The sequence below is a fragment of the Argentina anserina genome, chromosome 5 (genome assembly GCF_933775445.1).
Source record: "Argentina anserina chromosome 5, drPotAnse1.1, whole genome shotgun sequence".
NCBI classification, from domain to species: Eukaryota; Viridiplantae; Streptophyta; class Magnoliopsida; order Rosales; family Rosaceae; genus Argentina; species Argentina anserina.
The window spans coordinates 5,574,366-5,587,222 of NC_065876.1; the positions used below are offsets into that span (position 1 = coordinate 5,574,366).

General features: G+C 38.8%; 3 protein-coding genes across 3 annotated transcripts; 1 reads left to right on the plus strand and 2 right to left on the minus strand.

Moving 5' to 3' along the window:
• Nucleotides 1-2,514: 2,514 nt before the first annotated feature.
• LOC126795065 (high-affinity nitrate transporter 3.2-like) lies at nucleotides 2,515-3,856 on the minus strand. The gene is made up of 2 exons (XM_050521885.1): nucleotides 3,431-3,856; nucleotides 2,515-3,244 (listed from the first exon to the last, which is right to left on the minus strand). Exons 1-2 carry the CDS (start codon nucleotides 3,768-3,770, stop codon nucleotides 2,739-2,741), a joined length of 846 nt encoding a protein of 281 aa, XP_050377842.1. The 5' UTR covers nucleotides 3,771-3,856; the 3' UTR covers nucleotides 2,515-2,738.
• A 2,573-nt stretch (nucleotides 3,857-6,429) lies between these two features.
• Nucleotides 6,430-9,180, plus strand: LOC126795063 (uncharacterized). Its single transcript, XM_050521881.1, has 7 exons — nucleotides 6,430-6,943; nucleotides 7,212-7,438; nucleotides 7,552-7,719; nucleotides 7,814-7,946; nucleotides 8,094-8,165; nucleotides 8,280-8,432; nucleotides 8,736-9,180. Exons 2-7 carry the CDS (start codon nucleotides 7,223-7,225, stop codon nucleotides 8,846-8,848), a joined length of 855 nt encoding a protein of 284 aa, XP_050377838.1. The 5' UTR covers nucleotides 6,430-6,943; nucleotides 7,212-7,222; the 3' UTR covers nucleotides 8,849-9,180.
• A 1,256-nt stretch (nucleotides 9,181-10,436) lies between these two features.
• LOC126795370 (uncharacterized) lies at nucleotides 10,437-11,411 on the minus strand. Its single transcript, XM_050522218.1, has one exon. It carries the CDS (start codon nucleotides 11,409-11,411, stop codon nucleotides 10,437-10,439), a length of 975 nt encoding a protein of 324 aa, XP_050378175.1.
• Nucleotides 11,412-12,857: the final 1,446 nt, after the last annotated feature.

The window sequence follows — 12,857 nt, forward strand, 5'->3', positions numbered from 1 at the left end:
ATATTGGATAGTCACCCGCTACCCAACATCCAAAACAATCTGAGTACCCATGAGCAGATATTCACCCGTTACCTCACATGCAGTACTACGGCAGACAAACTAGAGCTCTAACTGTATCGTAACTTTCGCCCGGCCAAAGGCTAGGTTCCGACTTGCCAAACACGTACAATAATCTCACATCATATTGTACCAAATCACGTCCGAAGACAAATCAACATTTTAACAATCTCAATGTTAAAATCACGTACAATAATCTCACATCATATTGTACCAAAAATCAAGTCCGAAGACAAATCAACATTTTAACAATCTCCATGTTAAAATCACGTACAATAATCTCACATCATATTGTACAAATCAAAATCACATGCTCGATATATAAATCTCGCCATCAAAATGACATAAAGCACGATAAAATCATAACAGTATATTATATAGCAAACTATATATATATATGTACATATTTACCATTTATACAATATATATATATAATCCATTATATCATATACATGTCATATTTCATAAACACGTCCGAAGACAAAAACCCGTCCGAAGACAAAACTCGTCCGAAGACAAAACATTTTAACAAACTCATGTTAAAACCACGTACGTTAATCACACATCTTATTGTACAAAAATCAAATCAAATGCTCAATATTTAATTCTCGTCATCGAAATGACCAATTCCAATGAATTCATAACAGTATATAATATAGGAAACTATATATATATGTACTTATTACCATTTATACAATATATATGTAATCCACTATATTGTATACATGTCTTAATTCAATATTAAAAACTCTTGTAAAATCCTGAATCTCCACAAGGGTAGATTTGTAAATATGTGAGATTTTACTCACCTTTCCTGCATGCAACTTCCACGACCCTGAAAGTAATTTCCTCACTCGTTTCGTCAGTCACCTAATAGCACGATAAATGCTTAGAAAATGATACTTAAAATATCAGGTGACGAGTTCAGTACAGCTAAATATTGTTCATAAAACATTGTTCACGGAACACTGTTCATGTTTACTGATCACTGTTTTTACCAAACCACTGTTCACAGTTACTGTTTTGCCAAAACATTGTTCACAGTTACTGTTTTACCATGACACTGTTCAAATTTACTGTTACAGTTTACTATTCACAGTTGCTGTTACATATTACTACTCACAGTTACTATTCACAGTTACTATTCGCACGGAGTACTATTCACAGTACTATTTATGCGGCGTTACTGTTCACCGACCGCCACCAATCATCACCAAATTTCACCACCACAACCTAAACAACATTTCCAACAACTTTCTAGTTGACACCAATGTCTAAATCCGAGCCTAAACAATCCAAACAACAAAGAACATAAATTCGGCACTATTCACAAACCCTAGAAAATTGAAATTTTGATTCGGATACTTACACTTCGATTTGGCTCGATTCCTTTTGTGGGAATGTTGCTGGGACTGAGACAAACAAAACCCCCCAAGAATCTCGAGCCATGGTGGCCGGAGGAGGCGGCGCCGCCACAACAGTAACTTCCGTCGGTTTCTACACCGTGTATGGTTGTCGCCGGAGTGCAAGGTGTAGCCCAAAAGATGGAGCTCGTCGAGCCCGTCAGTTTGATAGGTGGCACGACACGAGGCGACGTCAGATGGTGGAGAAATCGGCCGGAGAAGGTTTTTGGGTCGAGCGAACAGTACCCGAGCTCGGGTGAACAGTACCCGAGCTGATTTTTAGAAAAAATCTGATTTTCTGATTTTTAATCTCATCTCCTTCCTTTTATACTATTTCCAAAATCGGAAACGAACTTCCGACGTTAATAACTTTCGCGTCCGACGTCCAATTCGAACGCATGACGTGTCCACGAATTCGTATCGATGAGTTCTACGACTTTCGTGAAGGATGTTTTCGCAAGCGAGCGACGGATAAAAGTCGATCTATACGTTGCGGTAACGTTACGTTTTCTAATTAAACGATCCGAGAACGTTTCCGTTTTCGTTTCGAATTGTCGCAAACCTCCAATTGTCGTCTTGAATTAATTTCACAAGTTTAACACTTTGAAAATACTCGACATTTAGTTTCTAAAAATTCGGGTTATTACATCCATTTTAGTTGAAATTTCACAGATGTGATATACACATTAGAATCTAAATGTGGAATGGTAGAGATATTGAAATGTGATCAAGAAGTTTGTTAAGTTAGATCTCCTTTTAAAATACTAAAAAAAATCTCTTAGTGGAAGAGCTATATATATATAAACTTAAATACTCATGAAATTTTGTGACTTTGCCACCACCGTCATTACGACACACTACTTCATCATCACCTAAAAGTAGTAGTTTTCACATCAAGAGCAATGCATTGACTGTAGGAAGGATGAAAGCTCATCATATCATACATTCATATAGATAATTTCATACAGCACCAATTTAGAACTATTATAAACATTCGATCACCTTCAATTCTAGCACGTCGACATGATATTCTACTAAATATAGTTGGCATCTCTTCGATCAATTCCAAGCCACATTACTCAACCCAACATTTGATCACTTTCAACTTCTATTATATAACAATGCATAATTGCTTTATGAGAAAAAACAACTATAATCATACAAAGCTAGTCAAGGTACGTAGTACAAGAACCAAGCAAACATTAGTGGACTTTTCTTGATTCTCCTTCTCATTCTCGTTCTCATTTCTCAGGCACCGTCGACTTAGTGGCCGCCACTTCATTTGGACGACTTTGCCCTCATCTTCTCGAGAGTAAAGAACCCAGCCAGGGACACAACAGAGAAAGCGCTGAAGACAACGGAGCAGATATCAAGGGTCACATGGCGGCCGGTGATTGCCTGTACCATAAACAAGTTGGAGTCTTTCTTAGGTCCCGTGTTCTGACCGTAAGCCACCTCCACGTCCTCAGCGTCGTAGGCGTAGGCGCGTACGAAGTACGTGCCCGTGGGCACGTCACGCTCGATCGTGTACTCGAAGCTCTGCATGGAGGTGTTCTTACTGTTGTACGGCCTGGAGACGATCTTGTGCTGACAGGTCTTGTCCCTGACGATGTTGTCCTCAGTCTTCCTCCACGCGCGGTCGACTTGGCTCACCGGCGCGTAGCACAGCTTCAACTTGATGGTCTTGTAAGCCGAGTCAGTCCCGGCTGGGAGGCTCTTGTTCAAACCCCATGTAACAGAGACTGTGTCTTCCCCAGCTTTTAGGACTGTTCCGTTTGACTGAACTGCAAAATATCAATTCAAGATCGAGTTAAGATCAGAATTTAAACAAAACTCAATTGAAGAACAAAGATTTGGGACTAGAAAGTTTGAAACTTTTCATATAAAACTAATCAAAACCAAATTGAAGAACAAGGATTTGGGGACTAGCTAGAAAGCTTGACACTTTTTCAGGGAAATCATATACATACCGTGGGAAGCAGTGACAATAAGAGTTTGTTTCAGAGTGGAGAAGAGGACACCATAGGAGGTTTCTGCTAAGCAAGAGAGGACAAGCACAGAAGCCAAAAGAATCCCAATACGAGAAGCCATCTGAGTCCTTTTTCGTTGCTTTGAGTTGCAGAAAGGCAGAGAGAGAGAGAGAGAGAGAGAGAGAGAGAGAGAGACTATGAAAGAAACTGATCCTGAAGATGATGAGCTGATGATTAACTGGTACTTTGGGGAACCCTTTATACAAAGTACAAGGCAAAGAAAATAGAATAGATAACTGGAGAATGGGGTATTGCAGAAAAGGTCCAAAGGCCAATGCATATGCTGGATTGTGTGAGATTAAGGTCCCAAGCGTTACAAAGAATTTGGAGAAATTGTATATAGTATGATCAAGATGGCTCTAAAGAACCATGAAAGGATGGTTTCGTTTGATATTTTGCAATAGAGTATTAAAACCAAATAAGATTTTTAGGCTGGATGTGTTTGGGCAGGGTTTTGTTTAATAGTTGACTGTGGGGAGGTTTAGAATAAATTTAAGGTGTTTCATATGGTGGTGGATGAGAAAATAGAGTGGTACAAGATTGAGGCAACTTGCCTAGCTACTTGGCCTCATGTGCATTCCGGCCTCATGATTCTATACCTAAATATATATTTCATTTGTTAAATTCTGTAATTTTGTCCTGTAATGTTTTGGAAAGGGCAAAACAACACAGGAGAAGGCCACAAAATGGGGAAGCAAATGAAGCTCAGACGGTTATTCACATAAAATGTTAGCAAGCCCTTGAGATACGTCATACGTTACACGTTACTGCTTAACCCCTTCCCTCTGCAGAAATAGGAACTGAACCCCTAGCCTTCATCATATAATTGACTAACTTAAGCAAGCGAGATAGCTAGTATATATCATGATATGGCAGCATAAGATGCCTGATAAGTTCCAAAAGCCAACTACGAAAGGTATATATAGAGGCTCTCATTTAAGCATCTAAGTAGACAAAAAGGTTTAATGCTGGTCGAACTACAAAGATCGTTAGGTTATGTGTAAAGAGACTTATGGTTTGAAATAAGCTCTTTTCAAGTATTAACGAGAAGGGATTCAAAATTAATAGTTGATTAGTACTTAATTTGTGAAATGTACGGGAGATGAAGTCAATTAGTCTATAGTAGTTAGATGCTTTTGCAGTTTGCAGAGAGCAGGTGGATGGATCGAAGTCAGTAAGTATATATATTTTTAATTGCTAACTAGTAGCTTAATTATGAACTGTACGTATATTATGTCCATAAATTTTCCTTTAATTTCATCAGTGGTTGCATTCATAAAATAGCGACGTACTACGTGTATAGATTGTAAAAGTGCTTATTCATTTTTGTTTATGGGTCTAAATAGGAAAATATCGATAAGTATGGATTGTGAAGTGCTTATTCAATTCCTTATATCCACAGTTTGAATCAGATAAAAACACCATACTAAAAACAACATTGAACTTGATTGATTCCTCATGGTGCGTCATATTATAAGCCGCAACTGAGGTTTGGACCTAACTCGGATCGAGTTAATAGAAAGAGGAAATTACCACAGATTCGTGATCCATGGCGGATCTTGAAGTAAGTGAAGAAATAAAAAGAGGAAGAGAGTATAAATAACAATTGTCTTAAGCTTGAACGTCCTTGTTGAAAAAAAAAATAACAGTAGTCTTGAATGTGAGGATGTAATCCATATTCCATAGTAGTTACGTTTATTGGTAAAATATTTCATATGTTGCCTTTTTATTTTGGGCCCAAATTTAGCAAATCCTTGTGTCGTTCATAAGTTCATGACTAGCCTCCATAAGCACAAGGCTCTCATTTGGGCTAAACCATATAAGTAGTCCCACCAGTTTGACACAGTCTACTTGCAAAAGTGATGGGGACTAGCTAAAAGCCACAAGGCCCGACATCATAAAATGATAACTCTTCGACTCTTCGTGGCTTTGAAGTTTAGGATCGTCAATCAATGAATACTAGCAGCACAGGAATCCAAATGAAATTCCTACTGAAAACAAATCAGTCATGTACACAAAATGTAGACAAATACAAGGTTTGGCATCAGATAAATACACTCACAAATACACATAGTAAAAGACAAGTGACCGAAAAATGCCGGCCAAATGTCCAACTTTGCTAGGTACGTCTCAGTATCAGCGACATATAATCCAATGTTCATCTGAAACATTGATCGGAGCTCCCCTCCTCTTGTGCTTGTTCCGTTAATCAGAGGACGATTTGATTCACCGGCTTAGCTATGGCAACGAGATTCAGCAACAGAGAAAGCAAAAGGCCTACACCACTAACCATGCAGCAGCAAAACAAGAAACCAGCTGCAGAGATCCGACGTAAACAGCAACCGCAACAAGTTGCAGACCTTACAGACTTCATGAACGACATGTTCTTCGGCACCGTCAGCACCGAAACCAAATCTTATAACTTGACCGGAGACCAAGACGACTACATGGCGGACAGTCCGAATAGCAGCACCGCCACTACCCCTACTAGTTCAACCAGTACTCCGACCAGTGCTACTTCTAAGACAACTAGTAACAGCAAAATGACTCAAGAATGGCTAGAAGAGGCTAGGCGCATTGTCGCGTCTTCCCCTTCCCGCAGTAACTCACCTTCTCGGTTAGCCACAGGCTCGCCGAGGTTTGCAGCATCCCCGGGCCAGGCTGCTAGGTTATCCTTCTCGTCGGCACTTGATCGCAGAGACCCGCTCTCTAGGTCAGCTAGAAGGTATGTAATTTCTATCCTAATGTAGCATGCACGTTATGCTACCAGATTGTTGATATGATATAAGGAAAATTATCACGTACTCTAGCTAACCGAAATAAATAACAGGAATAAAGCTACAGAGAGCTTGAGCGGAGAGATATTATCGAAGACCACAGCGAAGCACAGCCGGAACAGGTCGGAAGTAGCACAAAATAGTACACCAATTTCCCCTGCTTCGCCACAAGATGCTTCTTCTCCTGCGGCGGCGGTACACAAGTGGTTTTCCAATATCCTCAAGCCTGCCAGTCAGGCTCACCAAGAACCCTGCCAGCCGCGGCCAAATTCCCATCCTACCCCTCAAATTGTTACTCCCCGCCAACCGGGGCCACGTAGGTCGCGGTTCCAGAACGATCCTTCGTCACCTCGCCCGCATGGGATACCTATCCCTTCCCGCCGGACATTTCAAAGTCCATCAGCAACACCTGATAATAAGTTGCTCTCTCCGCCTAGAGACCTCGTCCCTTCGGCCCACCGGAGGTCCATATCGTCGTCTACTTGCTCTATTGAGAAGGCAGCCATAAAGTCTAGTGCAGTGGGTTGGCCAAAGGATGAAGCTCAAGCTCAAGATCAAGGAGGAAGCATTGATGATCTCAATGGGTTTCTCAAAGAACAAAGAATAAAAATTAAGAAAATATTGGATGATCAAGTTAATTCCAAGGCTAGAATCGTGCTTTCTGATCCTTCCAATAGTAAGTCCTTTCAAGTTTAACAACTAACATGTTATGTATGTTCATTTGATTTAAATTTTGATCATATATGATGTGATAGTTGATGTGTTAGTTCACTTGATTGACTATATTATTTAATGTGATAAGTGAACAATGTGTACCGTTTATTATATTTCTTTTATGATAACAGGAAATTATACATTTGTTGTGATTCTTTTTTTTCAAGTTAACATCATGAATTCTAATGACAGTACCAATAATGTGTCATTGCATGACATTGGAAATGCAGGTACAAGTACAATGGTTGCAGCAATATGTTATGCATGGCTATTGGAGAACAGAGTGAGGAAGGAAAAGAAGAAGAGTAAAGCATGGAATGATAACGATGACAAGGAGCAATATGTTGTGGTTCCTGTGATGAATGTGAAGAGAGGGAGGATGTGGAAGCAAAGAGAGGCTGCTTGGCTATTTTATCATGTTGGCCTTGATGTCACTTCGTTACTCTTTTCTGATGAAGTAAGTACTTTTTATGTGCTTGTCTGCTTTGGTATTTCTTTGTGCTCATCTGCTTTGGCACAAGGCCTAAATGCTACAAGTTACTTGATTTTGTTGGCGCAATTTGATTGCAGGTGGATTTAGAGACACTAATGATGGCTGGCAAGTTGAATATTCTTGTAACCGGGCAAGATGTCCTGAGAAATAACGGCGAGGTTGGATCTCAGTGCACCATTCTTACAGATAATTACTGTGAAGATGCCTATGATCTACTTGATAACCCTTTGCTCAAGAAACTCCTGGTATATATTTACTTTACACTAGCTCCCTGGAGAAAAAGCATTTCTTTTCTCCTGTTAATTAGGATTTTCAGGGACTTAATTTCTTGTGTTGCAGCTTGGAGGTATATTGTTAGACACTCAAAATTTGAAAGCATCAGGTCAATTGTCTATGACAAGAGACGCAGAGGCAGTGCAGTTGCTTTTAGTTGGCTTGCCATCCAATTACCGGAATGCACTCTTCGATCAATGTACCAATTTCCAAGATTCTTTCTCTAGCTAGATCATCAATCAAAATCTGTTGCAATTCTCAAAAAAAAAAAAAAAAAGGTTGCTTGTACAAGTCGAGTCTAGTAATTTTGATTAAAATTAATCTTTTTGGTGTTCTCTATGATCAGTGACACAACATCAGGGAGACAGTTCCTTTCTTGAGGCTTTGAGGCATAATTATGGGAAGTCTCCTAATGGAAGTAAGCTAACTCATACATACATTTTATATTCTTTTACATTAGGATCATTAGTTCACAACGTACAGTCCTACAAAAGCCACAACCTTTACTTGATACTTCTTATAATGATCACAGGCAGTAGTGACTGTACAGAACATGTGAAGCAGCTGAAGGTTTCGGAGAGGAAATCAGCTTCTAATTCTCATCATGAAACGAATTTAATCAAAAATTCAGACAAGAATGCTCATGATGCCGCAAGAAATGCAAAAAGGGGCTCCCCAAAATCTGGTTAGACTACATTTTGTACCCTATCAGTCATATTTATAAATAGACTCACATATTCATTTTCTCCAGTCCTTAAGTAGCTTGGTGTAATTGAGAATTACTCCACTACCAGGTCTTGGTTATAACTGGTGCAGTTTTCTACATATAACTGATACATGTGCTCCCCTTATGTACTAGTCTAAAATTCATCTATTTAAATCAAATTAATATATATATATAAAAGAAGAATTCTTTATACAATGAACCTTGGTTTAATCCTGAAGGCTTTCACAAGTCACAACTGACAATTCAATTCATCCCTTGTAGCTAAACCACAAATCACAGCACCTTCGGCTCCACCGCTGAAACCGTCGCCTAGTCCCAACCGCGGAAAGAATCAGTTCTTCCTTGCAAAATGGTTTGGTTTTGGTAACAAATAAGGGTACCATTCTATATCTTTTAATTGTAAATTTTCATCTAGCTAGAAGAACCTGCATTGATGAATGATGACATTAGGAGAACAAAATTTCTCGAGTATCAGCTGATTCCATCAAGGGAGTATTTTGCTCATGCCAAAAGCTAAATCCTAAATTCCTTTTAGTTTCTTGGAAAAGGAAGATATGGAAACACTTCATAGAGCGAATGTAGAACGTTCTTGTGTCAATGTGCCTATGCCTATATATTATTGTATTTGTCAAATACAATAAGGTTTGGAGTTGCTAGTGGACTTGGTATACTATTGTCTTTTTATATAAAAAATTTTATGACAGAACTTGATATAGTATTGGTAACATCAGCTCATGCTGTACATGCATTACAACTGTGGTTTTATATCTCATTGTTGTTCTTGTTCACATGCACTTTGTTTTCTTCAAATTAAAAATGCTTTGTCCCTCTCTACAAGAAGTCAAGAACACTATTAAGTGTATCATGTTTTAAAATTCTCCAGGCCTGTAGTAAACGTTGAAAGTGGTTAATGTCATTTTTGACTCATGTGGTGTGCCATTTCAGAGTTGATTATATTCTCCTCCCTATGCTCTCCCATATGCTATGAACACAGCAGTGAAATGATGCATCTTCTGTGGTTAAAGGCAAAGTTTTCGTTAGGAACTAAGCATTGAAGGACTAGTTTCTACAGAGTTATTGGCAGTCAAAATTGCATAATCAGAATAGCTGAAAATGTCCAATCATATTCTATAGGTGGAAAGTAAATCCATGTCTTTTAACCTCCTTCGATCCAAAGATGCCCTTCTTTGTGTTTTTCCAGTTTTTATTTCAAATGGGAAGGTGGTAAGGTCAAAAGTATTAAGCAAAGCAAGGAAAAAAGAGCATAAGAAAGATAAAGAAAAACTGTTGCAAGTTGCCAATTAGTGACTCAATCATCATCAACTAACAGCTCCTCTTCCATCTGTCACTTGTATATATATGACCATCTTATACACGTACAGATACAGACACATCCAGTAACCTTTGAACATGTTGTCTACTTTTCTTATATATAAAAACTTTGGAGCCATTAGCCATACATGGTTTCGTACACAGAGTTAGAAAGAAACTACCTACTGCTCAATTATCAAGATCAGATCAAGAAAGAGAAATAGAGAGGGTTGTATATATATAAACAAACAGATCGATGTAGATGCCTCAAGATGGAGAAAAATTATTGAGCATGTATATGATGTTACAATCTGTCTTTGTCCAATATGCCCATTTCTTCATTCCCAGCTGTAATTAACTTCCCAACCCTTGTTGTCCCCACTTCCTTCCTTCTCAATCCAACATGCATCTTCACCATTCCATGATGTCCCATCTCCCATTTCCTAATGACCCTTTTCATTTGCCTGCCTCATTCTTTAGATGACGATGATGATGATGATACTAATCGAACACATGGTTTGATTGGCAGTGCTTCTATAACTCATAAAACACTTTTAACTATTTCTGTCAAAGCGTTTATGAGTATGCGAAACACTCTTTGAGCACTTCCAAAAGCATTGCCAAGGGGCCCATCATGATATTCGATTCCTCTCATTCGACCTTCCAAGCATAAAGAAACAAGCAAAACTCAGAAGAGCCAGTACTTGCATTAAGCCCTTCTAGTGAACCACAGCTTGTCTGGGAAGACAGTGTTGATGACAAGGAAGACGAAGGCGGCGACGAAGAAGATGATCTAGACAGTGGTGATACAGATGTGGAAGGCAAGATTGGTTTGAAAATAAACAATGCATGTCTTAAACCAGGACTAAACAGCCAGTCATGAACATCCCAATACACCTCTATTCTCAACTTATTGATATGAATTGACTCATTACCTCTGAACTTCCACTGAAGGTGTTTGACATGAACCACCAAATGCCCATCCACTCTAATCTCCAGCTCTGGCTCAACCCCATTTGCTGAATTGCCAGCATTGCCCAAATTCGCTGCTCTGTTCTTGCACTCAATAGAGATTTCATGTAGCCTGCCTTTCTCATAAAACTTGGCCTTTGTGGTAAACTTTTTCTTGCCAAAGATGTGTTCTTTTTTAGAAACCAAAATAGGGTCAATCAAAGCAGGCCTAAACCCTGTCTTCTTATACGCATCTTTCTTAAGATCACCAAGAAGTAACACAACCTCTTCCTCACAGACAACTGCAACATAGTACTCAGACTTTGGTTCAGTTCCGCCATTAAACTTTGCAGCCTTGAGATCCCAGAAAATGTCAACTGTTTTCCCGTTGACCTGAAACCGCTTCGAGCCTTGTTTCCTCCAGAAGTACCATGGCTTGAGCTCAACTTTGCATGAATGGTGATTCTCTCCATCCGGACCCTCCACAGAGACTGAGAGGCCATGAAGCATGAGGTTCTTGCACCATGTGATCGTGATCAAGCGGCTCTGGCCAGCAAGCTTGGCTCTGTAGACAGACATGTAGACACTGTGGCCTGACCTGGTCACAGCTGAGGCATCATCACTGAGCTTCTCAGCTGAAGAAAAGCAAGCAGGGATGCTAATGTGGTCTTGCATAGTGTGAGAAGTTGAGAGTAGAGGGAGGGAAACAAATTGGAGAGATTGTTGGATTGTGAAATCTGAGAGTAGAGGGAATTTTAATAACACGAGAGATCTTAGTCACAAGATGGGTGAGTCACAGATGCTGCCAGAGGGAGTTCTTTGGCTGCATTCATGGGATTTATTAAATTGAATTCCAAACTGGCAGATAGACTGGCAGTGAATGAGGGAAGAACCAACCTTTTATATTCTATTACCTGCTGGATTTGGATTGGATTCTATTTAAATTGGGTTTCTTTATATGATATTATAAAGTTTTCTCCTTTTGATTTACCAGACAGCTTTAGTGAATCCTAGGTGGGTTTTGCTTCTGCTGCACTTTAAAATCACTTGGTTCTGTACATATGGTTAGTAGCAGAGAAAGGCCATTTATACACACACCAGATTTCTAGCTAAGCTATACAATGATCAGTCAAATCTAAAGGGAATTGTGCTCTTCAATGTGGGTCTTGATGATTGTTTAGTGTTTGAATAAGTGATCATCAAAGTTTTGATGGAGGAGAAGTAAAGTTTAGAACTTTGCGTTCAAGATGGTGTAGGAGAGGGAATCTCGGGGTGGAGACAATTGCAGTCTTGCAGAGTAAAATGTCTGAGAATTTCTATTAATGTTGCAGCTGCAGATCTGGTCCAGCCCTCTCTAGCTGTGTCATGCAGCACCATCTGTATATAGCTGCCAAGGCCGGTCCTAAACATTTAAAGGCCATCGCAAAATTTGAAATGAGACTTAAGCACCTCTATTTTAGTTAAAAATTTACAAATGTGATATACACATTAGACTATAAAAATTCAACGGTAGAGATGCGAAAATTTAAGTGAGAAGTTGGTCAAGTGACCTATCTTTTTTTAAACAAAAAAAAGATTCTTCTCTAGAAAAATTATTTAATTCTTCATTGGAAATTTTCTCTAAATTAACGTCTTTATTGATTATATTTTGTAGTTTCTTAATAAGAAAGTATCAAGACCTCTTTTTTTAGATTAAACCAATTCATATGTTCTTCTCTTTTTATAAGTTTGACAATTTAACAAAAATAAACGAGTCATGAAAGAGTTTTAGAGAATACAAAGGAAATATAAAAATTGTAAAAAATTAATGGATATTTTCTAGTATGAACCATTGAGAATTGTATAGGTAATTAACAAAAAAAGAATTATGGGTGAGTTTTTTTCGACAAAAAGAAAATATTACAACTTGAAACCCCTAACACAAGTACACAACCACTACCCACTCAATCAAAAAAGAATTATGGGTGGGTTAGAGTGTTTGGTCATCACCCATTTTGTTAGCGATTTATAAGTAGGGGTTTCTAGTTGATTAGAAAAAATGTGAGTGTTAGCATGTAATGGGTCTTGAACCCAAGATGTCTGCTAACTTAGCCAAGAATAAATAAGCTCCCTTGTCAATTG